General features: G+C 52.3%; 1 protein-coding gene across 1 annotated transcript in view; it reads right to left on the bottom strand.

Annotated features, from left to right (window-relative positions):
- Window positions 1–778: 778 nt before the first annotated feature.
- Window positions 779–14,437, bottom strand: part of XRCC1 (X-ray repair complementing defective repair in Chinese hamster cells 1) — a 42,044-nt gene continuing 28,385 nt past the window's right edge. Inside the window, exons 4-17 of the mRNA XM_006871362.1 lie at window positions 7,640–7,798; window positions 6,596–6,679; window positions 6,399–6,501; window positions 6,113–6,222; window positions 5,929–6,039; window positions 5,491–5,750; window positions 5,124–5,240; window positions 4,003–4,096; window positions 3,707–3,830; window positions 3,350–3,404; window positions 3,130–3,269; window positions 1,277–1,367; window positions 983–1,058; window positions 779–892 (exon numbers count right to left, since the gene is read on the bottom strand). Of these exons, the coding sequence (XP_006871424.1) occupies window positions 779–892; window positions 983–1,058; window positions 1,277–1,367; window positions 3,130–3,269; window positions 3,350–3,404; window positions 3,707–3,830; window positions 4,003–4,096; window positions 5,124–5,240; window positions 5,491–5,750; window positions 5,929–6,039; window positions 6,113–6,222; window positions 6,399–6,501; window positions 6,596–6,679; window positions 7,640–7,798 (1,638 nt within the window). The remainder of the gene's footprint in view (window positions 893–982; window positions 1,059–1,276; window positions 1,368–3,129; window positions 3,270–3,349; window positions 3,405–3,706; window positions 3,831–4,002; window positions 4,097–5,123; window positions 5,241–5,490; window positions 5,751–5,928; window positions 6,040–6,112; window positions 6,223–6,398; window positions 6,502–6,595; window positions 6,680–7,639; window positions 7,799–14,437) is intronic.

Here is a 14,437-nt window from a genome sequence, read left to right as displayed (position 1 = left end):
ACGGTAGTGCCCTCATCTGCGCTTCCTCATGCAGGGCCCACTAGGCACCGGAAGCACAGCTAGGATGACCGCGGAGGGGAATTTTCAATTCCTTTTGATTCATTGAAAATCTAAGTAGCTGTCTGCGTCTAGCAGGGACGGCACAGGGGAGCACAGCTGCAAGGACCGTGCCCAGCTTTCCAATGAAATCAGTTCCCAAAGCTACTTCAGCAAAGATAGCAAGGCTTCACTAGGCTGGTCTCACTTCCGGGCCTTTGTCCTTGTCACGCTCCTGTCTAGGACACCTCAGCCCCGATTCTCCCATGCCTGGATCAGCTCCCACTTCAGTGTGTGGAGCCCTGAAGTGTCAGGGATCTCCCACCCTTCCTGTTTCTGTGATGTCAAACCAGGTCAGGGACAGCTATAGCGCTGCATTTGAGTGCCCTGCAAGGGCTGACGCGGGCCCAGAGACCTAAGGCTTCAAGAGAGGCACCCACCAGCCCTGGGTCCACAGGAGAACCCCAGGGTGTGGCAGGGACTGAGGGTCAGAAAAGTTGAGGTGCTGAGCCGTCAGGTGACCAATTCCTTGCCTCTTGTCCCTTCCCACCAGACCCTCATTCATGCCTGGACCCCAGGCTAGAAGTCAAGGCGAGCAGTGTGAGCCATCCCACTCCGTACCCCACCCCTCCACCGCCACAGAAGGAGACAGAAAGCTGGGTGCCTCTAGGCAGGTCAGGGAGCCTTGTGAGTGGTCACCTTTATTAAGTCACGGGGGCGCCCGCATGAGCTATGTGCACATTCAGGCCTGGGGCACCACCCCATATAGCTGGTGGGGGAGTAGTCTCTGCTTCTCATTGCAGCTGTAGATCCATCTGGGGCGGACGAAGGCCAGGGAAGGGTTGTCCATCAGGGCCTGCGGGGAGGGGAATGGAGGGGGGGCAAGTATGACTTGGTGAGCCCGAAGGGAAGGGTGGGAGCATGGCAGTGCCCCTCAGAGACTCACCTCCTCAAAGCTGGGGTCCCACTCCTGTGCAGTGATCACAAACTGGACCCGGTCACTCATATAGTCCTCAAGCTCGCTGTCAGCAGAGAAGAAAGAGGCAGAAAGGAGAGGCCTCAGGTGCCCCGTCTCGGCTGCCTAAGGGCACCCTAGCCCCCTACCACCACTGATCCTCACCTTGGCCCTTTCAGAGGGGGGTAGGGACCCCAGCTCCATGGCCTATGCCCTCCAGAGTCTCTCCTTTCCCACCCTCTGTCCAAGCCCCCTGTGCCCCATCCAACCCCACGGGACTCTGACCCATTGAAGGCTGTGACGTATCGCATGAGCTTCCGCCGTTCGTCTCCGGGGAACTCCCCGTACAGGAAGAAGCATTTGCCCTGGAAGAAGTCTGCAGGAGAGGTGTGGGACGGGGTATGAGGCCACCAGGGTTCCACGAACCAGGCCCAGGGTGACCAGACACTTAGGGCCAAGACAGAGAGGCTGGTACAAGGACAGGGGTGTTCACACCCAGGTGGGGCTGCAAGGACGAGTCCAGCCCAGCCCAGGGTTATCAGAGCCCTTCAGGGAGATTTATGTAACCCTAAGACACTGGTTACGAATCGGGCTGTGAACCTTAAGGTCAGCGGTTCGAAACTATCAGCTGCTCCGCGGGAGAAAGATGAGGCTTTCTACTCCCGTAAGGATTTACACCCTCGGAAACCCTGTACAGGGTCGCTATGGGTCGGAACCGACTCGACGGCACTTAACAACAACAACAACAACAAGACACAATACTATAACGTGCGTGTTCCTTCTGTGAGGGAGCTCTCAGACAGGGTGTGAGGGTGGGAACATCGTCCCTTGGGCGTTGGCGCTCCTCCTCAGCCTTTCTAAGCCCTCCATTTGCTGGTGCCACTTGTAGTGGTTGCACTGTGCCCCTCCCTCTCCCTTCCAGAAGCTGTACTGAAATCCTGGCCCCTAGACCTCTAAATATTAGACCCCATTTGGAAGTAGGGTTCTCTTTGTTATGTAACAAGTCCAAACCTAAGAAGGTGGTGGTGGATTCCATTCCAACTCATAGAGCCCCTATTATATAGGGTTTCCGAGGCTGTAAATCTTTACACGAGCAGAAAGCCTCATCTTTCTCCTGCAGAACAGCTCGTAGTTTTGAACTCCTAACCTTGTGGTTAGCAGCCAACCTGGGTTCTAAATCTAACCAGGTCTCAGTTTTACAAAGACCACAATGGACCAGATACACATACAGAGAGAGAGAGAGAGAAAAAAAAAAAGAGAGAGAGACAGAGACAGAGAAAGAGGAAGACAAATTACAGAATAAGTTGCAGCTACTAGAAGCCGAATCAGCCATGGGAGGACCCTCTCCTAGAACCCTGCCCTGGGTGTGGACTTGTAGCCTCCTGAACCATATGAAAATCCATTTCTGTTCTTTAAAGTCACTTCCTTGGAGTAAGAGGGGGCTCCAAAAAAGTGGGTGGAAAAATGCCACAATCTTTTCATTCCATTTTCCCACATACTTTAAGACGCCCCTCGTATGTATGTTACGGCAGCCCTGGGAAATGAAGACACCACTTTTGGGGTTTTGGAGGCTCAGGGCACTGTCTGCCCATCACCCTTCAGGAACCAGGTGGGAAGTGTTAGAGGGCCACTGACCCTCATGTCCGCTGAGACCCTGACTGCCTCTCTCCTTCTCTCTCTGTTCCTAGCCCAGGGTTTCTTATCACTCCCTAACCCACTTCCTATGCTTCTCATTCATTTACCTCAGAAAAGCACACACACACACACCATGTGCACATAATACCCATTCCGGTGTGAGGAGCACTGAGAGAATGAACACCCTTCTGGTCACCACCTAGGCCCAGCACAGACCCACAGGACTGATCTGTGGGTGGTAAGAGGCCCTGAGAAGGTAAAAGCACTGGCCTGAAGGGGGCGCAGTTCACAGCTGGGTGCCTGTAAGGTAAAGGGGCAGGAAGTGGGGAAGTAGGGACAGAGGGCAGGCAGAGGATGCTGACCGGAAGGGGTGGGCAGGGAGAAGGAGAAACTACTCATGGGACAGCAGTGATCCCAGAGCTGGGGGGCAGCAAGTCACAGTTGAGCACAGAGAAGGGCAGATCCCACTTCAGCAGGGAGGGAGGGAAGGAGGGCGCCCCCACCTGGGAGCTCCGGGACTGGCAGGCTGGGAGACTCGGGGGGACCCTCGTTGTCCGTGTTCTCGTCTGTGGAGCCCGCATATGGGTCGTCCCCATTCTCCCCCTGGTCTGGGGGCTGCCTCTGTTCCCTCTGCTCGGCCACCCTGAAGAGCATGAGTGGAAGGTCATCAAGCAGAGCCCTACTCCCAAGGCTGGAGCCCCCCAACCACCAGCCCAACTCTACCTTCTCAGCTCATCCTCCGTGTCCCCAGAATCTTCTGCCCCATTGTCCTGTCCTTCTGCAAGTGGACGCTCAGTCAACAGGAGGCACCCACCTAGTCTTCCTGGGAAATTGGTCTTCATCCCTCCCAGTATCACACAGACAGAGGCACCCCAGCCCCCAATCTCAACTGCTCTCCAGATGCGGCTGCTCTGATCCTGAGCCCCTCCCTCAGATCTAAGAGTCTAGGCCCCCAGCCCCCTCCTCCCTCAGACCCAGGAGTACTGACCCCAGCCCCTCCTCCCTCAGACCCAGCAGTGCAGCCCCCAGCCCCCTTCTCCCTCAGAGCCAGGAGTGTGAGCCCCCACCTCAGTCTCTGACCTGACAGTTCCCCCTCAGTGTCGCTATACTCCTGGGTCCCTGGCGTGGCTGGTTTGGTCTCTTCAGGACTTGGGGACCTCTGGGGTGAGCTGGGTCCAGCTGCCTGAGGGGGCCTGGCCTTGGTCTGGAGGCACGAAGCAGGATGAGTAGGCCAAATAAGTGGATGGGGTCTTGAGTAGGCACGGTGGCATGGGTATGAATGTTGGGAGGTGCACAGGTGGGGGGAGGGAGAAATGGGGTGCCACAGCTGACCCGAGCTGCCACAGTACTACCCCGCCCTGCAGGAGGCCTCAGACCTTGTGAGGAAGCTTGGGGGCGTCATCTCCGCTGCCGCCACTGTGAGGGTCCCCCTCATCCTCGCTGCTTGAGCCTGGCCCCGCCATGAGGTACCTGGGGGGAGTCAGGCCTCAGACCAACAGGCCGGAACATCCTCTGGGAGGTTGGGGAGGGGAGGGTGCTCAATCTCACTCAGGGCTCAGGAAGGGCCCTGCCAACCACGGCCACCCTGCCATAGAGCTTCCTCATACCCTGGGCTGCCCTGTCCTCCTGGGGAAGAAATGCTCCTTTTCAGGAAGGAGAAAACAAAACAAAGAAATCATTTTCCTCCTTGAGGATGAGTTTTTCATGGGGAATGCCTGCCAAAAAAGGGACAAGTCTCGGGGCAAGTGTATTTCCAAAGACCCTGGCGCTGTATTCCGGGTTCCTTCGGCTCTTGCCACTCCAGGAGCGATACCCATCTCGTGCTAATAATGAGGAGCCTGGTGGTGCGTTGGGTTAAGCACTGGGCTGCTAACTGCAAGGCCAGTGGTTCAGACCCACCAGCTGCTCCACAGGAGAAAAGATCTCAGCCTGGGACACCCTAGGGAGCTGTTCTGCCCCTTCCTACAGGGTCACTAAGGGTCGGAGTGACGTCACCAACAGGCGGTGATGGTAATTCTCATGACCCAGTGCTGGGAATGGTTAACACGCTTGGCTGCTAACACAAAGGTTGAAAGTTCAAGTTCCACCCAGAGGTGCCTCAGAAGAAAAGTCTGGTAATCTACTTCCAGAAAATCAGCCACTGACACCCCTACAGGGTACACAGTTCCACTGACACATACGGAGTCACCCCGAGTCAGAAGGGACTCAGGGGCCGTGGGCTGTGTGCCAGGCACTGTTGCAAACTCTTGTCAAATAGTGACTCATTGGATCTAGACAGAGGGGCTGTTTTCAGCCTCTTTACATGTGAGGAAACTAAGGCACAGATAGATCAATCAATTTGCCTCAAGTCACACCGTCAAGGAAGTGGCAGACGCAAATGTACATGCTGGCTTTACCTTCCTGGCACAGCCGGGAGGACCCTTTCTCAAATGATTTGGGTGTCTCAAAGCTGGCGACACACTTTCAGGCAGGCCACACGTGGGCAGTGCAGTCTCACCTCCGAGAGGGCAGCCGCCGGCGCATGCGGTGACAGTCCAGAACCCATTCCTTCCGCACGATCCGGCCGCCGAGGCCCAGGACCTGGCTGTATTTTGGGGTGTTGGCAAAAGCACAGCTGGTGGGAGAATGGAAGAGTGCCAGTCAGGCATCATGCGCGGGGAAAGAGGAAGGAGGGATGGGGAAGACAGGACAGAGAGATGAGGAAGACACACAGCTAGTCATGGGAGAGGCAGGAAGCAAAGGGGGGAAACTGAAGGAGAGGTATGGGAAGCCGAGGGAAAGAGAGAAAGAGGCAGGTGATACAGAGCCAGGTGGACAGTGGTGACAGACAGGGCGATGGGGCGCACGGAAAGAGAAGGGCTCACATGAGGTGGGTGCTGTCTGGGGCCCAGTCTGGCCGATACTTGGCCCCCAGCTCAAGGGCCTTGTCCCGGAGTTCCGAGCGGAAGGGGTTCTGGAAGCCACTCAGCACCACCACCACGCCCTGAAGGATTTTGCTCAGTTCCTGGGGGGTGGTGTGAGGTGCTCTGGCCTCAGAGCCTTCTCCCTGGGGCTTCCTGGGCACAGCCCGACGTGCTGGGGCTGGGGCTGAGGCAGGGGCAGGGGTGCGAGTCAGCACTGGTAAAGGCAAACAACAGGTTCTGTTAGTGGCAGCAATTCTGGGGTGAAGCTGCAGCCCCCTCCTCCTTCAGGACTCAAGATCTCAGATCCCCAAGCCCCCAGTTCCCTCCTCCCACAAGACCCAGGAGCCTCACCCCCCAGCCCCTTTCTCCCTCAGGGATGAGGCATCTGGTTTCCTCACATTTGGGCTTCTTGAGAGTGGGTGGTAAGGGTTGGTCTGATGGTTTGCTGGGGGTCTTTCGTTCTTCTTGGTTCAAATCCAACTTCCTCTTCCTTTTGGGGGACTCCTGAGGCTGAGGGGACAGAGATGGTGGCTTCTCCAGCCTCTCTTCCCTTTCCCACCCCATCAGTGTCTAACGGTCTCACCTTGGAAGTACTGCCCACAGCCCTGGAGGCCAGGGTGGCTGAGGCTGCCGCACTGGAGGCCTGAAGAGTAGCAGCTGCATAGCTGGGTCCTGCCTGGTCACTGGCTGTGGCTAAAGGGACAAGGACGACGAGGAGAGGCCCTGTTTCAGCTCCTCTCCAGGGAACCGACTGATGTCCAGTTCCTCCTCCCTCAGACTCAGAGTCTAGACCCCAGCCCCTCCTCCCTCAGACCCAGGAGTGCAGCCCCCAGCCCTCCTCCCTCAGATCAGTGATTTCCGCCATTCACCTGGGGATGTCTTGTTGACCCGGCTGAAGAAGAGCGCTCCGGGTCTCAGGGAGCTACCACCCTCGTCTTCCTCCTTCACCCGGAACTGGCCCAGCTTGGTCACCTTCTAAGGTCCCGTAAAGTCAGTATAGCAGGTGGGCTGTTGGCCAGTGGGGGTGAAGAGGTGGGAGGAGGACAGGCTTTGGGGGGTGATGGACACAGCTTACCTGGGGTGAGGCCTCTGCCTCGTCCTTGTCTGGGGGGCTGTGGAAGCGAACAAAGCTCAGACCATAGGGGGAGTCCTGGGAAGGAGGGGTGGGCGTCAGGGCTCTCTTCCTAGAGCTTCCTGGAAGCTCCTTCCTGTAGGGAAAGCCCTCTCTGGCTCCTTCCTTTTCAGGGCACCACGTCAGTCATCCCATGACAATGAGGACGAGAGTCCTGCCCAGCTGTCATTGGTACTGACTCTGGGGGAGGCGAGCCCCTAGGCCCAGTACACACATCAGCTCAATGCCCCCACACGTCCACTCCCACAGGCTGACTCCTACCCTCGGGGTGGCCCGGGTACTCCAGGCTCTTTCCCCTCTGCCAGCTGGATGTAGAGTCACAGAAGGAGGGAGGCTGGTCTCTGGATGACCTCATGAGAGAAGCCAGCTGGCCGCTGGTCACCCATCCAGGACAGTTACATGCCCAACAAGTACCACGACCACTGTGCAGTACGCTATACATACTTGGGCTGAGCATCCTGTGTGAGCTTCAGCAACTCTGTAAGCGTCAGGAAACTGAGGCACAGAGAGGTTAAGTCACTTGTCTAAGGTCACACCGCTAAGAAGTGCTGTCACTAAATCTGAACACAGTGGTCTGACTTCAAGGAGCCCTCCCTGTTGGTGCTGTGGGTTAGGCACTGGGCTAACACAAAGTTGGCAGTTCAAACCCACCAGCGGCTCTGTAGAAGAAAGATGACGCCGTCTGTTCCTGTAAAGATTTACAATCTCGGAAATCCCACATAGCATGGCTATGAGTCAGAACCGACTCAATGGCAGTGGGTTAACAAATGATGTTAGTTACCACCAGACCCCCTAATACCAGACCACCTCTCTAACAGCTCAGCCCAGGTCTCCACAGCGGGCGAACAGAACCCCAAGCCCATCTCAGGAGCCATGGAATAGACTTTCCCATAAACCCAAGGGTAACCCAGCTGTCCCACCCACCCCACAGACTTCAGACATGGGCTCCCTCCTCCCCCAAAGCCCAGGCCTCAGTACCTTGCTGTAGGGCTGACTGCAGACGATTTTGACACGGTCCCAGCGCTTCTCAGCTGCCGCCCGCACCAACTTGTCAGGCCCGAAGATGCGAACGCGGTTGGGATTGGAGCCACTGCGGCTCTCGGAAGGGGACATGAAAGAAGAGGTGACGAGAAGGACCTGGAGAAGGACAGACACGACCTGCTAGGGGACAGAAAGCACTGGAATCCAGCTCAAACCTGTCTCCAGCCTAGTTTCTGGGTCTCCAGTCCTTCGCTGATCCAGACCCAGACCCAAGGGATTCCTCTAAGCTCCAGATCCAAACGATCCTTCTCTGTGCCTTTCCAGAGAGTGTTTCACTCGGGCAATATGGCGGGCTAGATGCTCTAAGGAACCTCCCCTCAGAGAACATCAAGTCCCCTTGGAAATGCGTGGCAGGAGCTCAGGGGAATTATGGAAGGCCAAGAATGAGATGAAGGGATCCAGCGAGGCAGAGGAGCAGTTGTGGCAATTTGTCTCTCAGCCCAAACATCCCACCCAATCCACCGCACCTGCTCTGTGCAGTGAGGAGACTCTGCAAACCGCATTTCTGCTTCTCTAGCTGCTCCCCAAGGAGCACTGGTGGCACTGTAGGATAAGCCCTGGACTGCTAACCACAACATCAGCAGTTCAAATCCAACAGAGAACAATAAGGCTGTTAACTTGTACAGCCTTGGAAACTACACCGGGTCACTAAGAACTGAAATTGACTCCACAGCTCTGGGCTCGTCAGCCGACTCTACCAGTAGAGGGAGCCAGAGGGAGGAAGCAGCAGGCTGGAAGAGGGAGAAGGGATTTGCAAACACTAAAAGGAGCTCTGGTAGCGTAGTGGTTACGAATCGGGCTACGAACAGCAAGGTCAGCAGTTTGAAACTACCAGCTGCTCCGCGGGAGAAAGATAAGGCGTTCTGCTCCCATAAAGATTAACAGCTTCGGAAACCCTGTGCAGGGTCGCTATGAGTCGGAACCGACTCCATGGCACACAACAACAACAACAACAACAAAATGATCAGGTATTAACACAAAATGCCTATGTTAATAGCTTTAGGAAATACATGGTGATATTGATGAAGCAACAAATGACAATAAAAACTGAGCAGGTAGTTTTGAAAAAGAGTGGACTAACTCTGTACCCAACACCAGGGGAGGAAACATGAAGGGTCCGCCTGTTGAATGATGGCAATGTGACCCAGTTCTGGTCAATGTCATGTAAGAGGGAGGGTCCTAGAGGCTTCTGAGAAAGATTTTCCTTCCTCACTAAGGGAAAAACAGAGGAAGGAAGGAAGCTATTGAACATGTTGCTTTGTCTTTTCCCCCATTGCCTGCTTTGTACACTACTAGGTAATGGGGTCCTGGTGTGGCACTGTGGGTTAATGTGTTAGACCGCAAAGTCCTTTGAGTCACAAGGTCATCAGTTCAAGCTCACCAGTCACTCCTCGGAAACAGGGTCGCTATGGGTTGGAACTGACTTAATGCACTTAACACCACCACCAAGGAGCTCTGGTAGCGTAGTGGTTACAAATCGGGTTGTGAACTTTAAGGTCAGCAGTTCAAAACTACCAGCTGTTCCGCAGGAGAAAGATGAGGCTTTCTGCTCCCGTAAAGACTTACAGCCTCGGAAACCCTGTACAGGGCCGCTATGGGTCGGAATCGACTCAACAGCACTTAAGAGCAACAAAACCACCACCAAGGTAATCATCCTGTGACCAGAGCCTAGAGACATGCCGGCTCCGCAGCCTAACTGTTAAACTACAGGCTCTACTCTGGGTTACCTAAATGCTGGACTTCCCTCCTAAGAAAACAATTCATGTTGTTGAGCCAGAGGCTGCTTTTAGCTGGGTGTATTCTGCTACTGGGTTAGTCTTCTCTTTATTCACTGACCTCCTGTGAAATTAAAAAACACAAGCTTTTGCTAGGAAAAGTGAAGACCACAACTACATGCCTCTTTGTGGCCAGCTCTGATTATGAAAAGGAAACAAAGAAAATTCTACAGAAAGGACGTGTCTCCCTAGCCTAGACTGTTAGTATTGTTTGTTAGGTGCCACTGGGGTGTTTTTGACTCATAGCAACCCCATGTAACAGAGGAGAACTGCCCTCTAGGGTTTCGGAGGCTGTCATCTTCATGGAAGCAGGTTGTCAGCTAGTTCTCGCCTCAAGCCGCTGGGTGGGTTTCAACCTTCAGTCTTCCAATGACCAGCCAAGTGGACTCTACTTGTTTATAAAAGATCTGACTTCGATCTGACAAGGGAGCTGAATTTATCAACTAGCAATAACTCAAATGAAGGGACTTGGCTAGCCAGGGGGAGCCCTGGTAGCTTGGCAGGTTAGGCTGTTCACTGAAAGGTTGGCAGTTCAAACCCACCAGCTGCTCTGGGGGAGGAAGATGAAGCAGCTTGCTTCTGTCAAGATTACAGTTTTGGAAACCCTACGGGTCAGTACTACTCTATCCTAAAGGGTCACTCGCTGTGAGTCAGAATCACCTCTCGATGGCTGTGGCTTTGGTTTGGGTTAGGGTTAGTTGGCAATGGATGCAAAGGAAACTGGTCAGCAGCTGCTATCTGTGAGAAACGTTGTCTCTACTGATAAACGCTCAAGGAATCCAATCTGTACTCATTTTAGCGAGGGTGGGGTTTTCTCTATTTGATTTTGCAAAATTGGGCGCCCAGTCCGGTAGACACGGGCAGATGCGCTGCATGGCCATTTGACAAAGAGTTTTATTAAACTAACTTGGAAAAAGCCCCTCCTCCATTTCCCCTTTCCTGGGTACTTTGGAGTTTACAATCTTTTCTGAATGGTGCCTACTAGTCCCTACAGGGAGCATTCTCATTTAAAGTTAATTTCACCCCCTCCCCAAGAACTTCCCCTACTTCCTTGATGGGCGTATTTTTATTTTAAAGACTCTAGGAGGTCAAACTAGCCTCATCCTCTTCTCATAGTTTCCTTTTGTCATGCCAACCTGATTCCCCCCAGATATCCTTGATTCTGAAGATGGACCACCCCAACAGCTATTTCTCACAGATCCCTCCATACCCTTACGGAGGATGTCTACTAAATGAACAGACAACATCGCTGGTTGTCAGACTATTTCTGTAACACCTGTCTTTAAGTCTCCGGATTTAACCAGTTATCTCTGGTGGTGGTGGTGATGTGCCATGGAGTCAGTTCCGACTCAGAGCAACCCTGTACAGGGTTTCGAAGGTTGTAAAATCTTTATGGGAGCAGAAACCCTCATCTTTCTCCCGCGGAACAGCTGATAAGTTTCGAACTGCTGACCTTGAGGTTCACAGCCCGATACGTAACCACTACGCTACCAGAGCTATCTCTAGACTGTGATAAACTCAAAAGCTTAGGGATCTCCTTTGTGAAATTTGGAGGGGAAAAAAGAATCTGGTTTTGTAGGACAGGGTGCTACCAATCATGTCTTCCAACTAACCTGGAGGGACATCAACAATGCCCAGCCATACCTGACATGTTTCCCATTTTTGTTGGTTCGTCTAACCAAATCCATTCTCTACGTAGAAACAGAACATGACGAATCTAATACAGATTCGAGAAGAAACTCGAGACTCCATCAGAAGTTTACTTTTAAAACCTTTAGAGTGGGAGACTGAGGCATAGGTGTCTCGAGACTTTAAGATGGAGGCCTGAGGTAGCCATTCCATCTTGCGAGCTTGAGAAGTGAAGGCTAATAAACATTAGGAGTCCCTGGACCGTGAAAACACGCTCAGCTGCAAGAGTGCCTCAGAGAAAGAAGAGGCCTGCCAATCAGCTTCCAAAGAAGCCACTATTGACACCCCTACGGAGCACACACATGGGGCAGGGGGAACCACGAGTCAGAATGGACTCCTGAGTCAGATGGCAACTGGTTAATCACATACCAGAAATAACTACAAAAACAAAACCGTAGTCCATCTTTGTCATGATGGAGTACCATTTTTATTTAAATCTGGTTGCCAGGAGAATTCATATCACCCTGAGGAGAAAAACAAAGTTGTTCATCCGGTGTCATTAGCCATCAGATGCAAATCAAACCACAATGAGAGACCACTCCACGCCTGCTAGGGTGGCTAAGACAAAACAAGCAGAAAATACCATGTGGTGAGGAGCTGAGGAAATTAGAACCCTCGTGCTTTGCTGGTAGGAATGCAAAATGCTCCAGCTGCTGAGGAAAACAGTGGGGAGGTGCCTGAAAAAAAGACCTCAACACAGAAGTACAATGTTGTTCTTAAGTGCCATCAAGTCAGTTCTGATTCATAGTGGCCCTATATAGGGTTTTCAAGGAGTGCCTGCTGGGTTTGAACCACCGACCCTGTGGTTAGCAGTCCAGTGCTTACCCTACAGTGACACACCAGGGTTCCAGAGCTGCCATGTTGTTGTTAAGTGCTGTTGAGTCAGTTCTGACTCACAGCAACCATGCATAGGGTTTCCGAGGAGCAGCTAGGTGGGGTTGAACCACCAACCATGGGGTTGAACCACCAACCACACCAATCACACCAGAACTACCATTGTTATTGTTGTTGTTAAATGCTTTTGAATCAGTTCTGACTCATAGCAACCCTGTATAGGGTTTCCAAGGGGCAGCTGGTGAATTTGAACCACTGACCTTGCAGTCTAGAGCATTAGCATAGCCTACAGCACCACAGCAAGACTCCAGAACCACCCTGTGACCAACTCCCATAGGATCCAGCAATTCTGCTCCTAGGTACACACCCAAAAGGCTTGAAAACAGAGACTCAGGGAGGGCCTTGTAACCCATGTCCACTGCAGTACCATTCACAGTAACCCAAGGTGGGTACAACCTCCACAGGTGAATGGATAACCAAAATGTGGTGCGTACAGACAATGGCGTAATCCTCAGCCAGTAGGAGAAACAAAGTTCTGACATGTCTACAATACGTATAGAGCGGAGTAAGTTATTCACTCACAAAAGGACAGATACTGTATGAGACCACAATTGTAAAAAGTCAAGAAAGCGTTTTCACACTAAGAGAAACATTCTTTGGTGGGTACCAGGGGTGGGAAGGCAGACATCTCAGGGAAGGTTACTGGCTCGAGTGCAGACATGTTAACTTGGGCGAAGGGAAAGGCAGCAATAAGTGAGAGGTTGGCCAAAAGTAGGTAGCAGCAGGGGACGCTACTGGGAGGAATACAAGAATTAAAGAGATAAACGCTGTCATATACACAGCCCTGCAGTACCGATGATCTATGGGTAGACACATGGCTAGGCACACAGGCTGCACAGGTGTGGGAAGGAGGCTGGGACTACTCACACAGATCAAAGATAAAACGTTTAACAGGGTACAACAGAAAGCAGTCAGCCAACAAAAGGCCAAACATGATGACCTCACGTATATAAATCAAATGTACAGAGACCCAAGTTGGTTGGTTATCAGTGTGGAAGGCAGGGGAAATGGTGCTGAGTAAGGGCTCGGCTGCACAGCCTACGGCTGGACCTGCTGTCAGTAAGTTTTATACCTGTGGAGTGTGATAGATATGTTTACAATAATGACACCCCCCCCCCAATTTTTTTAAACTAGTTACTGAGGCTGCTTATATACAACAAAAAATGTCATGGGATTCGGTTCCTTGGTTTGGAGGTTTAATTAAGGCCATAGTTTCACGGGACATCCCCCTCAAACGATCCAGTAGTACTGTGCTTGGTGCTTCCGGTCTACCTCCTAGGTGACTGCACAGCCATGGGCTGCTTGTCTGGAGCAAGAGACAAACGAGGAGAGTCCAGAAGAGGAGGGCTGGGTGAGGGCTCTAGTGCTGCTATTCCAGAAAGACCACGACAATGAGTCTGTCACTGTAGCAAGGTCATGGATATCGAGCCAGTAACCGCCAGGTTGGTGGTTCAAACCCACATGTGGCTGTGAGTGGGACTCGACTGACTCGGTGGCACACAACAATGTAAAAGTCAGCGGTACTTCTATCATGCTATCAGCAAGGAACTAGAAAATGCCATTTTAAAGTGAATCATTAAAACAGCATCAACAATTCAGGCAAAAATCAATAACTGAGGCAAAAACTAGTGGGTGCTATATTTGAATCACGAAGGAACATCAGACATTTTGTTTGATGAGTGCCATTTCATAAAATCCCTGACCTCTGTCCTTCAAAAGGGAGTCCCTGAATGGTGCAAATGGTTAGTGCTTTGGCAGATAACTGAAAGGCTAGAGGTTCGAGTCCACCCAAAGGCACTCTGACAAAAAAAGCCAGCGATCAACTTCTGAAAAATCAGCCACTGAAAACCCAATGGAATATAACCAAAAATCTGTCATAGAAATTTCAGACCAATTTAAACAAAGTTTAATGAGAAAACAGAGACAGCTAGGAAAAGTCTGTGGAGTGTAGTTCTAACTTTGATGCACACACGTCACCAAGATTCAGGGTCCATGAGACATCAACTGGCCATGTCAATGGCATGAGAAACAAAATTCAGTTGCAAGACGTGTTCCTGAAGAAGGAAAACCAACAAGACAGCTTAATGCAATGCATAGTTTGGAATTTTCTTCTGTAATAAAGAACTGTACCGGGGGCCCTCAGCAGCCACCTAATGGGTCTGGTTGCCAAGCAACAACCCTACTCAGGTGGGATGGAAGCTAGCCAAGTAGGAATTTGAGGCCGGGGAAGAATTTAAAAACAGTGCCCTCCATTTTCTGGTGGGTGAACAGAGATAGTTGTTGTACCTTGGGGAGGTCCAGGACCCCAGGGACTGGACAAGGAACTGGGGGGGTTGGAGTGGAAGCACTGGACCTGTGGCTGGGCCATTTAGCTGGT

Source organism: Chrysochloris asiatica, unplaced genomic scaffold, assembly GCF_000296735.1.
Source record: "Chrysochloris asiatica unplaced genomic scaffold, ChrAsi1.0 scaffold00168, whole genome shotgun sequence".
Classification (NCBI taxonomy): Eukaryota; Metazoa; Chordata; class Mammalia; order Afrosoricida; family Chrysochloridae; genus Chrysochloris; species Chrysochloris asiatica.
The sequence above is the reverse complement of the archived record's forward strand: the minus strand, read 5'-3'. Positions and strand labels throughout refer to the sequence as shown.